This window comes from Nymphaea colorata, chromosome 9 (genome assembly GCF_008831285.2).
Source record: "Nymphaea colorata isolate Beijing-Zhang1983 chromosome 9, ASM883128v2, whole genome shotgun sequence".
Classification (NCBI taxonomy): domain Eukaryota; kingdom Viridiplantae; phylum Streptophyta; class Magnoliopsida; order Nymphaeales; family Nymphaeaceae; genus Nymphaea; species Nymphaea colorata.
The window spans coordinates 492,247-513,782 of record NC_045146.1 but is presented as its reverse complement, the minus strand read 5'-3'; the positions used below and the strand labels follow the sequence as shown (position 1 = coordinate 513,782).

Below are 21,536 nucleotides of genomic sequence, written 5' to 3'. Positions count from 1 at the left end.
ATCAGGCAAGAGACAAGCACCAGTAATTACTTCAATCTTAAAAATTGCAGTACACCTGCAACAGTCATGTTTTGGAGCGACCGATTTGCAGTGTCCTGCATCAAACACGTTCTCGAACGGTCGAAGAAAGAGGAACGACTGCTGGGTTCAATTTGATCTTTCTTGTGTCGAGATGTCCAAATAGCTTCAATATTGTGGAAGCACTTCAATGGCTTTGCCTGCACAAGACACAATACATTAATTAGGTAAACTACACAATTTCAAAGAGACGTGCAACAGAAAAGCTATGCACGCTCGCGAATTTGCTGTGATAAAACTCCTGCCATTTCTTCTTTGAGAGCAATTGCTGCTGGATGTCATCCAAGCAGGCTACGATTTCTCGGAATGTTGGCCTCTCAGAAGGCTTCTCATCCCAGCATCGCACTATTAATCTGCCAACAATGTCATACAAGAACGTTCGTCCAAACAAATTTATCAATAACCAAATCAGTGAAAACGAAAAATCGACAAATATGATATACCAGCAACATGGTATGGAGACTCCAATCTTCAATCATGAAAAGCTTCAATAGATGTAAACATAATCTTTAAGACCGGGATGATAAAGTTTTGATGAAGCCTTGAAAGGAGGCCTTTCTTTCCAAGCGTAAGCTTTTGCACCCTCAACGTCCCCTTTGGATGAAGATGGTGGGCATCCTTCGACCATCTGATAATTCCCAAATGAAGATGATGAAATTTCTATTTGCACCTCCATTACTAATTAACAACACTATATATTATCTAGAAATTTCTCCATAATAAAATATTCAACATGAAAGACCGAAAAAGTTAGGACCCTTTATCACCTGCACCAGGAAAAACTCATTATTCGGATGACATTACTTGATGATTAAAAATAAAAAACGTGTCACTGAAAGGGGTATTTGATTTCCCTTAGTATAAAGATTCTCAAGATTTGAGAACCGTGAATTTAAGATCAGATTCTCCTCCCTCTGATTTTAAATCTGCTAAATTTTTTAATGTAAAAGTTAAAATAAACATTTCAATTGTGGATCTTAGCCCAGACCTTAGGTCCTTAGTCTGCTGAACAATGGATTCTATCGTAAATCATTTCTGACATCATCAAAAGTATGTTACATCAAATTTATATCAGATCCATATATTTTAAATATGAAATAATTAAGTCTCCAGACAATTGCTGCAAAACTCTGAGTGATGGGTTATATACAATTGGTACGTGATACATTTAGTTAATAGTGATTTCAACAACAGATTTCTAACTTTTAATCATTGGACAATATTCAGCATCATATATATGAAAACATGCCAGACCCTTATACATCAAAGTTGATGAAAATAATTTAGGCAGTTGATTTCAATGATATCAAACGATAAATATTGAGTTTCAAATATGGTGGCCAAGTTGTTTTTTCAAGTGTTCGAAATACCCAAAAATGACAAGGTTTTCATTTAAAGAAACTTGTAATTTCCTTCTTTTAAAAGGTACTTCGAACTTGAAAAAACAATTTACCTTTTTCATTTGCAATTCAATATCGACTGTCTGATCTCCTTATGGTTCCATCATAATTTGGTATATAAAGATATAGAGATCGTGTGTGTGTGTGTGTATATCTATATAGATATGTATATATTGAAATAAGCTTGTTATCTTTGGCGGATGTCTTTTTTTTTTTTAAAAAAAAAATTTATGCTTGGAGCCGAGAAAGAGAAAGAAAAAGAAGGGTTTAATATCACAGAGCCATCTGATTATACAAATTCAGATGGCACGATCTTATCTTCCCCCATCTATCTCTCTTTGTTGTTCCGTCTCCCTTGACATCCCAAAATCTATCAAAACAGTTTGACGGATGTGATCTACAAGGTTGCTTAACATAAGAAAATAAGTTCCAAATTACCCAATTTGAAGGGGTGAAAAGACAAATCTAGAGCATAAAATAATCAACAGCTTATAGTACATCAAGAGTCGAAACTTTAACAATCTTGATTTTATTTCATAACATATAAAATAAAGCCCCGATTCATAAAGTCAGATGTTAGCCGAAGAAGCACGCAAATTCCTTATTACAGAAATAAACTTTTGTTTAACAGGCCGAGACGAAGAACAGCTTGCCAACTGAGCGCGATGAGCAAGACAAGCCGAAGTCGAGGTTTACAAATGACCGGGGCTTGAACACAGTTGCACACTTTATTCAGAACCCCATTTTGCAGCCCCACGTACAATCCCCTCCAAAACCGTAAGAAGGGCAAGTGGAGATCGAAATCCTGATTGGTCTCATTGGATCGAGAGAGAGAGAGGGCACAAAAAAATGAAATTCAATAGATAATGTCGAACCGTCTGATGAAGAGAATATAACAAATATTGACTGATATTGAAACAAAAACAGGGAACATACTTTTAACAATTCAACGTATCCTAGACTGCAAGCAATCTCACCAATATAACCAGACACCAAACAGACCGAAAAATAGATGACCCACTTCTCAGGTGCAACAGGACTTGGAAGCAGGAGCTGGTTGATCGACCAGAATAGTCGTCCCTTCTTTGATGCCATTTCCTGCTGATTGCCCAGAACCAAGCGATTTCCTGCTCACTATCCGGTGAATCTCAGAGAGGATTGTTTGGAATGCCTTATCTACATTTGTTGAATCAAGCGCAGAGGTCTCAAGGAAGGACAAGACTTCTTTCTGAGCGTAGTTCTGCCCATCGTCCATTGATACAGCTCTCAAATGGTGGAGGTCAGACTTGTTTCCAATTAGCATGATCACTATATTTGCATCTGCATGCTCACGGAGCTCCTTCAGCCACCTACCAACATTCTCGAAAGTTGATGGCTTTGTTATGTCATAAACCAGAAGTGCACCTACTGCTCCACGGTAGTATGCACTTGTTATAGCCCTGTATCTCTCTTGCCCAGCTGTGTCCCAGATTTGTGCTTTTATGACCTTTCCATCAACCTAAATACACGGTACCAAACATCAAAATGATGATGAAGAAACAAAACACAAGACAGTCTTCCGTAAGAAGGAAGAACAAGTGAAAGAACATGAAAATGCAGACTAGTCGCCATGACAAAAACATTGCCGAGAAACACAAACATAGATCGGCATAAATAGAAACTCCACGGTTATATAGAGTTCAAAGAGAGATCTTGTGACACCTAGGTGATGGCTACTGTAAGGCAAGAATCACCTTGCAGATGAGAAGCCACTGTTAACACAACAAACCTGATGGCTTCGCTTCCACTGCAAGCTCTGTAACTAAAGATATTAATGAATTCAACCAAAGATTGAATCTCACATCTAGCCATTATCCAACAAAGTATTGGTGAAATTGCACCCAGTATCTACAAATAGAGAGGTAAAGCAAATATATAGCATAGAGAGATCCTTTCAATCACGTGAAATTTGAGCAATCACATAACTGCCACAAAATCATGTTCCCTGAAGAAATTCAGTGAAAGTGACTGCCAACTTCCAGTGTCCGATAAGATGGTCACTGTGTAAAAGCATTAGGCACAATTACAAGGGGATGCTTTCAGGAGCAGGGAAAACAAGACGGAACGCTGAAATTCAGATAAGGTTACAGGCGATCTCAAGAAGACCATGAAATGGAGAACAGTCTACAAGCCAGCTGTTAAACCTTGCATATGCTGCATTTTGCAAATGGTTGCTGAGAAACAAAGAAAGAGTACAAAAGCTTGAGTGCAAAGAAGTGTAAGTTCTAATTTAGTTTCACGGAAACAAGTAAGGCTGACAATGTCAGGACAAACATTGCAAATATTACTTTCCAGAGTTATATTCAAAGCTCCAAATATTTGCCTCAAATACATAACTGAAGCTGGTGCCAAACATATATCAGAAACGCCATAATTCAAATGAGAAATATGAATAGTTGCTATAGAAAACTGCATTTTAGAAATTTTAAATTTAAGTTACTGGTGAAGATGGTCACAGCAACAGCTGCAACACATATCTTTAGGACACATGAAACTCGAGAGCAGAAAGAGAATAGTACTGTTATCTATAAAGAAAAAAACTTTAGTTGAAATAGACAAAATTTATACATGCTGTTTCATTGCAAGACCTTAAAATCTCTGCAGTGGTGAGTTTCACACCGGCTTCCAAAATTTGCAATACTCATGATAAATGGTGGACTATTGACACTTCCTAATGTCACACTCAAGTTACATAAATGTCACACTTAAGTTTAAGCATACATGAACAAAGTGGACACAATTTGGCCAGAAAATTTGATTTTGTGATCTACATAAACTTTTAAATTAAAGATAAAAGAGTTTGACAATGGATCTGAACGTTTGGGATATGCAGCCTGTTTCAAGTACTGATGCATCATCTGTAGCACAAAATTCAAGTTGCAAACGATCAACACTTTATACAGTTTAGCACCTGGTTCCATGCATAATTTTTCCTTATACCAACGTTTTGATAAAAGTTCAGCAGCTGCAAACAATTACGAAATATTGGGTAGCAGCCAAACTATATTGTAGTGGTCATGGATCTAGAGTTACTACTTCATGAACACAGGCATAGAGTTCAAATCTCATGACCCAAGGGGGGAACTGGCAGTCAAGTTTACTCTAAACAGATATCCAGTCGTAACAGATCAAGAAAACAAATAGATCGAGAATGCCAACACCACAAGACAAGGATTTCTACAATAACTGAAAATTTCACAAAAAAGATGCAACAGAGATCTAACGAATCTCAGAGAGTTTTCACGGCCGAAATTAACACTAACAGAAGTTCACCAAATACAAACAGAAGTCAACTGTCAAAAAAAGGAGAAGAATTTAACAAGAATCCACAAAAATAAGAACACATGTACAGTGCGGAAACATGAGAATGTGCATAATCTTAGTTCTAAAGTGCATCTCCAATTCCAACTTCAAAAAAAAACTCATATTTAACCAAGTCACCAACAAGCAGATCAGATTCAACAGAAGCCTACACACCGAAAAAAGCACAATTTGGACTCTCAACTGTGCACAGCGTACATCAGATCATTGAAACCCAAGCAAGTATACCAAAAACAGAGTTGAAAAACAAGTAACCATTCACCAGTTACAGCAGATCTCAAAACAGCAGTAGATCTCGAAGGAGTAACCTCAAAACAAAAGCAAAGCGGGTACCCACCAATTTCTAGGACCAAATTACTTAGCAAGCAGGTTAATCATCAAAGCCCTCTGGAAAAATAACCAAATCTAACTGCAGTAGTCTACAGTCTCAATATTAACTAAAACAAAATAGAGAAAAGGCGCAACCTGAATGGTCCTGGTTGCAAACTCAACGCCTATCGTGGATTTTGAATCCAAAGAAAACTCATTCCTGGTGAACCTGGAAAGGATGTTCGATTTTCCAACTCCAGAGTCGCCAACCAACACCAACTTGAACAAGTAATCGTACTCATCTTCTGGCCTTCTAGCCATGGGGATTGGACCACAGATACTCCAAAAAGAGATGGGTTTCTGGCAAATCAAGATCTGCAGTTAGAAAACCAGCTTTCTTGAGAAGGGAACAGGAAAGCCAATGGCGGTGGGTCACCACCACTCTTTAGTTCTCCTTATTTTGCCTTGTTGGTTTTGTTTGGATGGTTGCAAAAATGGAAGACCATGGAGATTTGTGAGATTTATGATTGAGAGATCCTTTGACAGCACAGAGTTGGCGTTTCCCCTACACCTTTCTTCTTTACCTTTTTGCATTTTTCCTGAAATGATCTACGTAAAAAAAAACCACTGTAAAATCTGTCTCCCTCCCTCTCTCTCTCTGGAGACAGGAAGGAAAGTGCAGAAAATGATTCACCCCTCGACAGCCGACATCTCCCACCGAGGCCGTAAATAACGGCGATAATTTAGAAAATTTCAAGAACAGACGAAACTTTTCACGACAATTAGATACACACGTCTGAATTTGCTGAAATATCCACGGGCTTAAAAATGACCATCACGCTTCGTTTCTCTCTCTCTTTTTTTTTTTTAATTTTTAAGGTTATGAAGCTCGGAACCTGCCAATTAACCTGCATTTACCATTCTTTTTTAAGGCAGCGTTTTATTTTGAAATAAAATCACATTAATGCATTAAACAAATATATTAATGCTGTTTCTGGACATGGCAATATTTTAATTTGATATATTTTTTTCCCTAATGTCATGGAGGCTGATACACAATAAATAAAAAGCATGAAAGCTATATTCAAAAGTTTTCTTAAAATATAGGTCTTTAAATGAAAACCTTCTCCCTTATTTAGCATCGACCACCGCAGTCCACCATAAATATAGGAGATGCTGGTGTAAATAGGGTGAACATGACTTGTTAAAGTTTAGTTTGTGAACGAGTTCGAGCCTCATTATTTGGTTAATGAGTAAAGCTCAACACATAACTTTTGGTTTGTCTAGTTTTAACCAAGTTGATATATTCAAACAAGTTTACAAATTTGTCGAGCTTTAATAAGTTGAGGTAGAACTCAACACATAACGTAACGATGAATATCAATTCTATTCAAACGAGTTTGTCGAGCTTTAATCGAATCGAACTCGAACTCATCAGGTAACTGTCGAGTGAGCTCGAGCTCGAGGTTTCATTCCCGAACCAAAGTTGAGCTTATTAATCTTGGGTGTCCTTTGAATTTTTTGTTCGGTTTGTTGAATTTTTTGTTGGGTTTGTTGAATTTTTTGTAGGGTTTAAAAAATGTCACCGACAAAAAGGGGGCGTGACGCATGCAGAAGGAAGGCTACCAAAGCCGAAAGTCACGTCCCGTTATTCCCATGCACTGTCTTATAGGTATGCTCGTTGTGCCGTCTTCTTGGACGGACTCACTCTCTCTCTAGCACGCGTTTTGCATGATTCTTGGACGGATTATGCCTAATTCGATAAATAAGAATCAGCTCCTCACACTCTCACCCTTCCCATTTATTTTGATGCTTCCTTCTAATAAACATTGGTTTTAATGTGTCTCATAACATAGCTGATTGGGTTGACAGGTTAATAAAAGTCGGATATCAATTCAATTTCGATAAGTGGTACAGGGCTTGCACACGAGCCGAGTCAAGCCCAAACTTGGTCACCTTGAGCTCAACTCAGCTCAAAAAACTCGAGTCAAGCTCTTTATAGCAAGCTCGAGTTCGACTCAACTACACAAAATCGAGCTTGAACTTATCTCACTTAATTCATTTGGCGTTAACTCGTGTAAGCGTTATCTCACGTAGCTCGTGTAACTTGTAAAAATTTGTTTTTTTTACCCTAAAAGTTAAAACCACTGAACTGACATTAACAATATTATATAGACAAGTCCAATGTAAACGAAACTCGAACTGAACTGGTTGATCATTTGGAATATTTTTGTTAGCTCGAAATTGGCTGGTTTATAAATGAATCGAGAGGTGAAGTACATAACAATGCAGTTGACAAGTGTACCAGTCTAAAAGCAGCCCTAACCCAAAAAAACACCAGAGAACCTTCTTCTAAGTGCGACTTTTGGCTGAAGAATGACGTTATCTTCAAAGTTAGAAGTTCCGGACCATAACCCAATTGGGTGACAACGAAACCTATGTTCCACCTTTTCACAAAGAGGCTGACATTTCTATCTTTTACAACGGGTTATTTTATAGACTTTATTTTTTATAAAGATCATAAATCGTGGGTAAAGGTAAGGTACTATAAACCATTATTGCATCATATTATTTAATAATTGTATTTCGCTGCCAATTTTTCAAATTTTTATCCATTTGACAATTTCTGACATTGAACCCTTATATATATATATATATATATATATATATATATATATATATATATATATATAGAGAGAGAGAGAGAGAGAGAGAGAATGTCACAATTTTGCAAATTGAAAATCTAGGGACTTCTTAGTTTATCTCTTGATTTGCGTTTCTCCTACTGCATCTTTTAGTTCCATTTATGTGAGTGGTGGAGTCAAAAAAATTTTCTGCATGACACACACACTATATATATATATATATATATATATATATATATATATATATATATATATATATATATATATATATATATATATATATATATATATATATATATATATATATATATAGAGAGAGAGAGAGAGAGAGAGAGAGAGAGAGAGAGAGAGAGAGAGAGAGAGAAAATGTCACAATTTTGCAAATTGAAAATCTAGGGACTTCTTAGTTTATCTCTTGATTTGCGTTTCTCCTACTCCATTTTTAGTTCCATTTATGTGAGTGGTGGGTCAAAAAAATTTTCTGCACATAATGGGACACTCATAACATAACAGGTCAAATGTTTTAAAATATTAATTAAAAATAAAAAAATCTTGAGGGGCTGCCCACACCAGCCAATATGTGGCTATGATTCATGCAGATTATGAAAATGTCAAACTCATACATGCAAATTTTTAAAAATCATATTTCGGTCAGTGTCAAAAATTTTACATTCAAATTTTGGCCAATCAGGGGCGGATCCAAGGTAGGGCCTGCAGGGGCCCTGGCCGCACCTAAAAAAAAAGAAAGTTAGATATAAATTTTAAAAAATTTCACTTGTTTTATATAAAATTTTTTAAAAATCATATTTCGATCCACGTCAAAATTTAGTGATTAGGATCCCGGCAATTGGTTTGTGGTTGGGTTCATAGAGTTGCAAGGTTGGATATAGAGGTGGATCGGCAACTTGATCCGATCCGCTCGACTGGGAGTAATCTTGGTGATGAACTGGATTGATCCCGAGCTTCAGGATGCTTTTCAATTGGCTTGTGAGTTGAATTTGTAGGTGGGTGATCTTAATATAAATTTCTTCAGTTCCATTCCTTCAAAATGAAATCTTATATGCATCATGCCACAAGTAAAATTTTTTCCCTAAAATTTTGAACCGAGAAAGAATAATAATTTTAAGAATAGACTGGAACCAATCAGCTGTACTTTTGATTTTGCTATTGTAAAAATGCTGCATGATCTTAGTGAATTACTTCTAAACAAATCAACAAGTCATTGGTAAAAATCATAGCATTTCTTGACTCGTTAATAAATTTGTTTCTTTATTAACTGATAATGTAGGACCATTTAGTTAACTTGGTTAAAGAATAAATGCTTTCATTTTTAATTAATTACAGGCAAAGGGGAGGTCCGAAAATAAAAATAAAAAAAAATCTCTATACAAACATGTATTTTTTTCAAATAAAAAAATGTGCATATATACCCATATATCTTTAACCAATCAAGCTCAGAAGTGCATGCGGAAATCATAAGTTCATTTCGACATTTTAAAATAAATCTTTAACTAAACCATTCTAAGTGCACATATTGTTAAATTAATAGCCAAAATGATCTTGATTGAGCAGGCCTAGCACATACAAAACACGAGAAATTTTCAAAAGTGGCACCTAAATAATTGGTGATAAGGAACACACCAAACCCATGCATGTTTAAAAGACACTTGCCATCTGCACCAGTAATAATATTATTTCATGTAAATTATTTCCAAATAACATAGCTTCTCTCTTATTACTCAACACAAATATTTTTTAAAATCTTATTAACGTCCTAAAGTTCTTCAAAGTAAAACAAATTAAATTGGACACGTTTAAGTTTTTTCTTTTAGTAGGTAAACTTATATGTCATTAACAATAATCGAAGATGTATTTGAAAAAGAATCTCTAAGCCTAGATCCAGATACACTTGCTTTGGGTGTTATGCTCTTGCATCGTGAAATGAATGACCTTCCATGCGTCATGCATGCACCCTCTATTGTGTGTCAAATCAAAAGGGAGCACTCCTTGAGTTGGGCTTGAAGTTGAACTTGAGTCGAGCTCTATAAAACAAGCTCAAGCTCGACTTGCCAATACAATTGTGGAGCTCCAAGTCTATTCGCTTTCCAACTCCAGCATTAGAAAATACTTCTGACGAGCAAAGGACGAAACACAAGAAGAGCCAGATTTGGTCAGGACTATCATCACTAGAAAGCATGAATGAGATCCAAAAACCAAATCCAAAATATGCCCTCTTGACCACTAATGATCCTGCCGTTCCAAAGCAAACAAAAATCTATCACAGAAGCTTTTGCTTGCCCATCCCAGTTGAAAATAAAACTTGGTCGATCGCCCAAAAGGAGTCAACATAGTTACTTGTCGCCACGTTTCACTCAAATGGAAGGACTTGACTTCCATGAAACCTTTGCCCTGGTAATTCGTCTATCAACCATGCGTGCGTTTGGTTCTGAGTATTGCTCTCACATTACCTTGGAAAATCGGACAAGTTGGAAAATCGGACAAGTTTGACGTTAAAAATGCATTCATTCATGGTGGTTTGGGAATGGTGAAGTTTTTTTCAGGTATAATACGAATACGATGAGCTTGAAAAAACAAGAAAAATATAGTAAATTTTGTAAAATAAAAAAAAGAAGAAAAATAAAATAAGTGAGAAAATAATAACACAAACATTAAAAAATAAGTAGATTTTCAACAAATAAAAAATAAAAAATGAAAAGAAAAACTGTTTGACATTTAAAAAATGAAAAAACACACATTAAAAACATGTTTTTTTTTTCGTTTTAACGTTTTTTTTTAAACATGTTTTTAAAAGTTTTAAATGACATTTAATTTTCTCAAGTTTTTTTCAAAAATAATAGGTTTTTCTCCCAACCACAAGGGTGTGAAGATTCCAAAAATCTTCATAAAGTTTGTCATCTAAAAAAGGTCCTCTATGGCTTGCGGCAAGCATGAGGGCTTGGTTGAACGCTTAAGTTCATTCTTATTCTCGTACGGTTCTTTTTTGTTTTTTTTCAGCACGACGGATCCATTCATGTTTGTTTGGCATCATCATGAAAAAAAATATGATTTTACTCATATATGTCGATGATCTGATCCTAACAGGTAGTGATTCGACCATACTCACTTCGTTTGTGAGAACTCTAGGGACATCTTTAGATATCAACGATATGGGGCATCTCCATTATTTCCTTGGCATTCTAAGTCGTTCGAGATGATGTTGGGATGTTCCTTGAGTCAGTATGCATATGATTTACTTGCACGGTTCAAGATGCTTGATTCAAAGCCGGTAAATACTCCGATGCCACATAAGTTATCTCTTGCATAATCTAACACAACCCCTTTTTCAGAGCATGGTTGGAGGATTGCAATACTTAACAATCACACCACCTGAAATTTCTTATAGCATCAACGTTATAAGCCAATTCATGCAAGCTCCTACTATTGGTCATTTTCAACTTGACAAGCGCTTGATCACGGGTTGCAACTAATGGTCATCTTCAATTATATGTCTTCTTAGATGTAATTGGGCAGGTTGCGCTACCACCCGATGCTCCACAATAGGGTTCTGTACATTCCTTGGTAGCAATTGCATTTGATGGAGTGCAAAGAAACAACTGAATGTAGGACGTTCATGTTCAAGCACTCTTCAAGCACTAAAGCTCAATACAGAACCATGACTTCTACGGTACGACTACATAACTCACTTGGCTAAGCTTTATTCTTCAATTTCGTAAAGGCAACCACCAATTTTATATTGTGAAATGACGGATTTATTTGCAAAGCCAGTCACTGAAGATCGATTGATGGCTCTACGGAACAAACTTGGCCTTCTTCATTGGCCTCGTTTGCGGGATGATGTTGATTCAACTCAATCATGATGGCACTGGACAGAAAAAAGGCACTGCCCATCTTGACGATTTTATGAATAAGTTGATCGGTCATAATCAGCAGTCAAAGGAAGTCAAAGAAAGAAATCATCTCTCTCAGCAGCCACCGTATGAGTATTGTTAGGTAACAACCACCTCTTGGGAAATGTACACCATGCGAGGCTTTATGAAGACTGCACAATTTTCTGAGCTGCAAAACCATCTGTAGATGCATGTAACAGTGCCATTCCAGGTGTCCAACGAGTTGACACCTTGCCAGCTTAACGAGAGAGTAAATCCTTCCCGTGGATTGAAATCGAACCACGTAAGTTCCTGTGTTCCATTTTCTCTCACACTTTAAAATTCATTAGAGGGAAGGACGATTACCGTAGCGTTGAGCTCGAATCTTGGCCCTACGGGCGGTGGTTGAGCCTCCTGGCGATGCTTCGGATGCTCTTGGCCTGGCCATGAGAGCGCGTTCCCACCGAGATGGCCTGGGTGTTCTCTTACATATGATTTCTTCTTGCTATCAGGTCTTTGATCAGTTACAAGGTCGTTTTTCTTAAAGACTATCTTTTCCCCAGACATGTGAGAGTTCCATAAAGGCAGCTTATGATCCTTGTATCTCTGGCATTTTTCTTCAAATTGAGCCCCTTTAAAGTGGATGGGGCAAGACTGAGGAAATAAGAAGGCACATACAATAGTTTGGGGAATCAGGTAAATGATTTCGATTCTTCAGTCTTCTTTGACATGAAGCATCCAATGACGTTTTAACTTTCTCGCTCTTTACTATTTTGAACTATAATATCAAGTAATGCTACGAATATTGTATCTGTATAGTTTTTGACTGCTTGATGATATGGAAGGAATTTTGTCTCTATAATCTGCTTTAATTGCAGTTTAAGAAGAGAAAACCTAGCAGTACTACTGTTTTATTTAGTAAGATTTGGTTTAACAAAAGAACTGAATAATATATCTAGCTGAATTTACTGTATGTGTGTCCATACTCCATACACACACACACACACACACACACACACACACACACACATATATATATATATATATAATGCTTTTTTTTAAAGCATCTAATTAGCTAAAAGATATATTTTAGTTTGAATCGATTACAGCATGACATAGAATTCGACTAACCCCTAGATGGGTTGAATCTTGAAAGTTGAAGAATGTAACGGTGGGCCTACTGCAGATTTCCAGTGTATAATGATATTAATCTGTTGGCTTGGGCTCTTCTGAGAATCAGCATGCATCTCCGGAATTAACCGTCACATAGCAGTTGTTTGCAGCAGCATGCTGCTCTCATCTATATCAATGTTCATAAATCACATTAAAAGTATGCAACGTTGTTATGTCATACTGCAGTTGTTTTCTCTGTAACTGTAAGATATGTTAACAAAAACATCAACATCAGGGAAAAGGAAAACTCAATGGAATAGAGAAAAACATACATATGAACATTATATTTATGAAGCAAAATCTAGATGTAGAACATGGACTACTATGAATTTTGCAAGCAGCAAAGGGAAACTAAAGTTCTTGGTATTAACAGCAAAGGGAGTCACAGTTTTGAAATCAACATGTTAGCGTATTAAATAACATTATGGAAATTTAATCTGAATCTTCCTATGTGTGACTAAGGGTAAGTTCATTGCAAGTTATGTTCTTGAATCATGAAAGGAATACCACTTTGCCTATGTATGTGGAGATTTGTATGTGCCTCCTAATGCGCATATCAGTTTAAACGGTTTGAAGGCTGAGGCGTCGTTTCTGGAGGTAAGCTGTATCAAAATTGTAAAACCTGTTTCACTACAGTTAACCACTGAAATGTATTTTGGCACTAAGTAAAATTTAATTGAAAAAGATTCTTCAGGAAATTTGCCTGACACTGAAAAAAATCTTTTATGGTAATACCTTAAAAGAAAATGAAAGATCCATAAATGAATGGAAAAGGAAAGCAATTAACAATATTCTGTATGACATGAGTGATATTAGCAAGAACGAGATCTTTTCATACTTATAACTTGTTGAGAAATTCAAGCATCTTCACGGAGAATTCAATTTCACCGGGTCCATGTCAGAGACAGTGGGGCGTTCATCATATTCATCTGAAGTCTCAAGCTGTTGAGAGCGTGGGCTGCACCTCTAGATAAATGAGATTGTCTAACAATCATGAAGTAATGAATATTATTTGGACTGAACAACTACGACCTCTGTTCATTGAGGTGTATATATTGAAACTGAGCAATACTTGATATCTCATAAATTCATAATTTACTGTGGCACCAAACTCCAAAAGAAGCAAGGTTGATGCCTAGGCAGTCCTATCTGACAGGAGAGGAAAGGAGTTAAAGGAAAAAGAATAAATAGGATGAAGGGGCAAGATGGTTCTTTTGAAATGCTTTGGCCTGTGCTAATTCATAAGAAGATAGAACAAGCCAAAAAAGAAAAAGAAAACCTTCACATTTGAGAAATAATCAGTTCTTGTTTGGGCCACCTTAGGTGCCTAGTCTGCTGTTTGCTTGTGGTGAATGGACCATAATTGCAAACCGCTTCTCTCGCTGTCTCTATGTGTGTGTGTGTGTGTACATACACATGCATATCTTGTCGAAGCAAGCTCGGCCATTTTGCTGTTTTGTGCAGGTTGATATTGATAATCTGTAAATAATATGAGGGAAGGAAGGACGTAAGGTTGTGTGCTTCAAGAAAGTATTCTGATATTAGTTTTTTTGGTGAAGAAAGTTTATTTCTCATCTTTTTCCTATAATTTCTGAAAACAGCGTATGTTCTTGAATGTTCCTGCTACAGCCCAAACTTTGGAAAAATGATAAATTTAGTCCCTTCCTTTACAGTTGCAACCCAAACCAAAGTTTATATCAGAAAATTCAGAATCGTGAAACCTAAAATTTGAATATTTCAGCTCTGCCTCTGCATATTGCTGCTAGAGATTCTACCACGCAACTCACTCCGACTCGAGTTTCTTTATGAATTGCTTTGGTCCCTATTCATTATTCCTTGTTTAATCACCTGGACATGTTAGGCCTACCAATGGTTGACATTATGCAACTTCTTGGTGCAACACAAGCTAACTTCTGATCAGCCATGCCAATGCCTATGTATTTGAGTTGTCCTATGCCGGTGGAGTTTGTTCAGTATTAATATTTTCTCTTCTTTCATTACATCTTTTCATGATTTTGCGTCTTTTAGTGATTATCATGCATATTTATCTTTGGAGCCACTCAAGGCCCTTGAGCTGAAGCTCTGGCCCTAACGAACTAGGGAAAGTGGAGCATCACCATGTAGTGAATCTTCATGGACTCTTCATTTTTGGAAGCCCTTTTTTGTTGTAGTCTCTTCCATTTTCTCTCATCTTGTCTCGTAGTTATACTCATTATGTCATATTTAGATAACTCACTGTGGAACCATAAATATAAACTAAGACGAACGTGTACTCGGCCACATGCATTAGGATTTACTATTTAGGAATATTGGGAGATAAACTGAACGTGAGGAAGTTAAGGATGAATAAAGAAATTCAAAAAGCAGCTGATTGTAGCTGAGTTCAAGTGAGAAAACAGCCGACTGACTTGGACGGTTTGCTACAATTATTTGGTTTTCTCTTGAGGCAAACCCCTTGGTGCACTGATGAACTCCCCTGTTGTTTGGACCTTGAGGCAAAGGACGGCCAACCGTGTAACTGATCAACTCTGATTAAAATTACAGGAACCACATCTTGCCCATCAATTCATCTTGATCAGATTCACATCATATTTTAATCTATATATGAATCGGTCCAACTTTCAAGAATGAACCAGACGCAAGTGGCAGAGCATCTTTTCATAAGATTTTTATCTCTTTATGTACATTTTTCATCTGCAACTCTTTCAACTTATCTTCTTCAATTAATAGCGAAGCTGAGTTGCAATGAAGAGGTTCCACTCCTTTAGATGGGAAGCCCAAGCAGCCATGAATCAGACTGAGAATTACCACAGATCAGCCTGAAGGTTCTACATATGCAATCGCCAACTTGAGCGATGTGAATAAGCTGGGTGAAGGTGGATATGGCCGTGTCTACAAGGTATTCTACGGATAGCCTCCTTTCCCTTTGCTAGTGAATCTGGGTATTAGTTAAACTGATATTGCGTCATAGGAAAACATCTCTAATGAAGATAAGGAGAACGATCAGACTGAGCCTTTGCTTATGAAGAGCTACGTGCAACTCTCTTCTACCTGTTCCAGGTGTGGTTGCATATGAATTAGCTTTCTTTGCTTGTTCATGCAGCATTATGCTATTTAGACCTGTTCTTTCTTGAACATTTAGAATTTTTGGATAAAATTAAACTAGTTTAGCTAAGATTGTACGCAAAATTAGTCATATAACATGGCTGCTGTTTTTTTTTGATGTGGCAATTTATAAATCAAAATCAAAATCATGATTGAATGTCTTACAGAGGCGCTGAGGATAGACCCTGATCTGTTTTGTGTTTATTTCCTTACCATGTGGTTCAGAAATTTCCACCGGCAGTGGATGAACATATCAGGTACCAAGAAGAATCAGAACACAGACAATGCGTTAGTGAGTCACTTTGGCTAGTTAATGATGCACATTTTGTGTCAATGATAATAATCAGTAACATAATTGTTGCGTCTAATTATAGATTATCAGAAACGTAGCAATACAATTTGCCACTAAATGAGTCGGTGGCAAGACAAGTTTTGGTGGCTTTGCACCGGCGACTTTTGTTGACGTGAAGTCTGCACAAACTAAAAGCGTCGTTTATTGTAGTTTGTAATTTGAGGAAATCATAATACAGTGTCATTTTTGTTGTGTTAAATGTAGGTTCTTTCTAGTCTCTCTCCCTTATATCATTGTCACAAATTTCTAGTCTCTCTCCCTTATAGGCTTATCTTTTCATTTATATGCAAATTTTCTGTCTTTTTTTATTTACCATTTTCCCAGTTCTGAAAAAATGATGAAGTTGCTTCATCCTTTCGGTCTCAGACTCTCAATTGGATCATTTTGGCAGTATCATTTGAAAGTGGACAACTGAGAGTTGTAGAACCAGATTGGAAAAGCTCATTTATAATTAGCAGGAATAGGTGATTTTTCATGTAATTAATGAGAGGTTGATATTTCTCAATCGTACCTAATGCAAGTCTTGCCAATCACAATTTGCATTACTATCCTCTGTTCTTCTTCCATACTTTATTTTAATATTTAATATGTTCTGCTATATTAAATGCAATTTTTACCATCTTATTTCACTTTCTCTAGATGATTTTGATGCCGGCCAATACTTCTCTCTCTCATGCATAATAACAATAACAATAATGATGATAAAAATAATATATAATCATAATAATAGCAATAACAGTCCTTGGACTTGGCTCTTTTTAGTAATATGGACAACCACCCATATGGCTGCAAGCGCAGTTTTACAAATAATCTGACCTCATGGATGAGGTTAGAATGTCTAAGTCTCTTTGTTTGAGAAAATATTGGCAAAATCCGATGAACGGTTGTTATTTTTATAGTCTTTATAAAATTGAATTAAACATCTTCTTTCTCTTCTTCCATTTTTTTTTTCAAAGCAGACAAGTCTTGGACATTTTTACATACATTTATATCATTGGATTTCAAGACACCAGCAAAAAATTACACACACACACATTATATATATATAAATCTAATACCCGATTAAGAAATCAGACAGATTCAGATTTAAGAAATGACATTCAATTGGAATAAAATTTGGATTGGATTTAGTTTTAAATAAATGTCCTATATCCAATGCTCTTAGAGTTTAAAAGTTTGTGTTTTGGTTTACAATTTAGATTCAGATTGTAGAATCGGATTCTGGTTCCAGTCTTATTTCATTCATATCTAAACCAAATTTGAATCAGAATGTCTGAACATAGATATGGTTAGAATGTGTGAACATAGATATGGTTAAGAACACATCTGATCCAAATCTGATATTTTGTAGCGATAATTGCTTAGAGTTCTCCTCCTCTATGACTTATCATATGCATTTCATATATTAGTAATATTTAACTTTAGCGTCTGTAACATTACAGCAGACATCTCTTCAGAAAAAGAGACTTATCAGTCAATCATGAAACTTTGTTCGTTTTCTAAGTTTGCAAGTATCTGGAAATTATGTTCCATACGTGCAGTTTCTTCACCAAGGCTTGGCAAATATGTCATTCAGCGAATAAGTGCAATGAAATTTTATTGTTATTTTGGTTCGACCTTGCCAAAGAGAAATAAGAAGCAAATATTCCCATCAATCTAATCTTGAAGTGCATATGATTTGTAACAAACTGACACTTGAATGAAAAAATTAAATTTGTGACATGGGTAATGCATTCTGAATTATCTTTCTTGGTCTCTTATACAATTAAAAGTCATATTAAAAACTTTACTGATATTGTTTTGATGTGTCTTCAACCATCTATCCACGTCCGTAGCCTAAAGTTTTCTGATGGCTTGAAAAAAGAAAAAAGAAAAGAAACTAGCACCTGTTCATTTTCGTCTGCAGTTACATGGCAGAACATATTTATTTTCCATTATGTATCTACCATTTGCAGAAATATAAACATGAAAATTTAGAGATGAGATCCTGTGGATCACCCTCTGTGAGGGGAATTGATGAAACTGAGAGCGCTTGAGGAGTTTATAAATGTCGATCTCAAGCTCCAAACTGTCCCGGTTTCTAGCTTTTCTAGACATGAACAGAAGCTGGTTGTATGGATTGATGGAATTCGAGACAAGACATTTAGATGACTTTTGGGTTGATTTGCAAGATCTAAATCCAATGCTTGGGTGTACCTGTGGGTTGTTTGACAGCAAGGACACTCAGGCAGTATTGTCCAAAGAATCTATCGAGGCAAGTTAGTAAAACAATGGTTCTAGAGTTTTAAGTTTTATGAACCTGTCCCAATATTTGGGGCTGATTTATTGGACACTCTTTAGTGTTCTTCCTACTAAGTGACCTCTTAAAGAGGTAAATGCAACGCATTTATAGTTGCATTCAGTGATCGAAGATCACCCTAGATATCAGATGCACGGTTTCAAGTCCGACCGACCCAAATCCGATTTTAAATCCACACTTTTTACATTAAAGTGTGGATCTGAACTCGGCGTTGGGGGTAAAAGCTGAAATCTGGAGTTTGATACAACTGTGGATTCCAGCTATCATAGATTTGAGGTTTCCTTGGATCTGAGAGCTATGGGGAATCAAACACAACTTATGTGAGGTAACTAAACATTTTCCTATTTTATGGCATTGAGAAATCTTTAGGGGTTGACAAGTGCTGGTCTCATACTATTTGTTCTCCTATCTAGTTTCTAGTATTTTTATGACACCATCTAAACCGGGTAAAAGTTGAGTTGGAAAGTCTGCTAGGCTAGATATTTAAGTCGTTTCTGATATTTATTACTTCTAAAAATGAGTCAATTAGTTCGGTAATCTTTGGCTACATTGTTTTTCCATTGTAGCTGGCCATTAATTTAACCGGTCTAGTGCTAGAGGCCCATCTCTGAACCATGAGTACTTCCGTGGGCCAAGGCCCAGACCAAGTACTTAGATATTTGATTTGAGAACTAGTTCCACCTCCCAGTTAGACAAACATTAAGTGAACCAGACTAGGCCAACTAATATATACAGCCAATAAATGATTCCTGTTTGACCTCTGCCGAAACTTGACCTTGACCCATCAGAACCGGACCATGGCCACCACAAATTGAGCTCAAAGCATCTATCATAACTTACTTGGTTGGATACAAGAGGTCGATGTCTGATCAAACAGGCTCACTAGCATATAGAAAAAGAGAATTTATAACTGGCAAAGGCCAGGCTGTGAGACGCAGAGTGAAACATATATGGCATGGGCCCAAATCCAACTATACAAAAAAGACGAGCCTCGACCAAGAAGTAGCTCTTACTCATCTCTCCCACCAAGTAAGATCTAAGCTGGATCACAGCCATGTTCATTAAAATTTTTCTACTTTTATTTCCATAGAATAGCAAGTGGGAATTTCTATTGCTTGATCCACTGCACTAAGTATTAAATTGACCAATCTCCCAACTTCATAATGAGAGTTATTTCATCACCTTTTCTCCACTTAATTGGTAGGTGTCAAACCACTTTTTCGGTGCCATGTGAAGATATAAACGTTTATGAGTCATGAGCAGGACATGCAGTTCTGGAAATGTTATTTATTGGATTATTCAACATTTTCAACAATACCCATGAAAACATAAAAAGCCCGTCACTTTCGAGAAAAAAATGCCACATCTGACGCTTATTACTATTGATGAAAGACAAATATACAAGTAAATTTTTACTATTGATGAAAGACAAATTTACAAGTAAAGTAATTAGGAGGTTAACAATCCACCACTCGAAGGCACCTCCATGCCCTCTCCCCCCTTAGGATCCTGAACTGCGTCAGGATGTGAGTGAAGTACAATACATCATTCAACTTGAACGTATGATTTAGGAGTAAACAATCACGAAAATCAAACAAAAAAACAATTAGCTTTTTAAAAAGAAAATAGCGGTAAGCGAAAATGAATGAGAATTAATGAGGACTAAAATAACCATCTTTACCAAGCCCTTCTTCTTCCTCTCATGTTCTTCATTGCCTTGATCCTGTAAATGATCTCCAAACCAGACGGCGTCATCATGGGGGATGGTGAGGCTTCATATAGTTTGTATCTTTTTGGGTATTCGAGATAGAGTTCGATAATAATGCATCTAATTTCACTATCACGAAAACAACCTAAATTTTGGATCCGACTATACACTGGAGTTTGGAAAATGAGTAGCAAATTGAATGCCAACTTCACTGCAATTAAGAAAGAGAAATTAATTAAGTCGCTTTCTTTCTTCGCTTTTAGGAAGTGGGACTCCGAACGTTTTCTGCGGCTTTTCGGAAAGAAAGCAGCGTTTTCTGTGGTCTTATGGAGCTTATCTGTGGTTATTTGCAGTCTTTGTGCTCAATGCGAGCTTCCATTGACGGGACCAATTAATGAAAAGCTAGGTTTGCCCAGCCCAAGGCAACTTATGCGTCGCCTTTAGGGGGAAATGGCCATAAGTCATGGCTCCTACCACCATGACACACTCACATCCATCTCTTATTTTTAGCGATGTTGCATTAAATGTACACATGGGGAGCCGCATATGGAATAAATTCCACCACCCAGTGGAAAGGTTCGCTAGGACTCAACGGATTTAATTGGCAGCAGAAAAAGCAGTTGGCCATTAGAAGCTAAGGGTAGATGGCCCTTACGACGCATATATTAAAGAATACCTACCCTAAGCTCTCTCACACACATACATACACACACACACACACAGCTGGGCTGGTGGTGGTGTGTGGAGGGGAACCCTACCACATTAACCGGAGTCAACAGCCTTCAATACCATCGGGATAGTACCCTCCAAAAGGGAACATTCAGACATTTGGAGCTTGGGTTCATAAGCTTCGTGTTATGCATTTAGATCTATGCAACCCAATTGCCATGAACTCATGAATAAGTAATCTCCAGTAGTTCAAACTGGATTTTGGCAGAATCAATAGTGATTACAAACAGAAACTATTCGATTCGGATCAGCCAAGCAACATGAGATATATCGTATTCTAGCTAATTGCAATTGCGACAACCAAAAAGACCAACACCCAAAAACCATATATATGTCCGAATTGTTTGTCTTTAACCTAATTAAGTAGAAGCCTTTGATATATGCTGTCATCAGAGGATGAATCCTGAGAGTCTGGAATTTAAATTGGCCGGACTTAGGTAGGATGCAGACACATGCAGAATTTCCGCTGCCAAATCCAATTAAATACTTTA

General features: G+C 36.7%; 1 protein-coding gene and 1 long non-coding RNA gene across 2 annotated transcripts; one reads left to right on the top strand and one right to left on the bottom strand.

Moving 5' to 3' along the window:
• Nucleotides 1–2,309: 2,309 nt before the first annotated feature.
• Nucleotides 2,310–5,767, bottom strand: LOC116260552 (ras-related protein RABA2a-like). The gene is made up of 2 exons (XM_031638996.2): nt 5,304–5,767; nt 2,310–2,976 (listed from the first exon to the last, which is right to left on the bottom strand). The coding sequence occupies exons 1-2, from the start codon at nt 5,466–5,468 to the stop codon at nt 2,503–2,505; spliced, it is 639 nt and encodes a 212-aa protein (XP_031494856.1). The 5' UTR covers nt 5,469–5,767; the 3' UTR covers nt 2,310–2,502.
• A 6,092-nt stretch (nt 5,768–11,859) lies between these two features.
• Nucleotides 11,860–15,822, top strand: LOC116261319 (uncharacterized). The gene is made up of 3 exons (XR_004174266.2): nt 11,860–11,983; nt 12,192–12,375; nt 15,583–15,822. It is a non-coding gene; the product is annotated as an uncharacterized LOC116261319 (long non-coding RNA).
• Nucleotides 15,823–21,536: the final 5,714 nt, after the last annotated feature.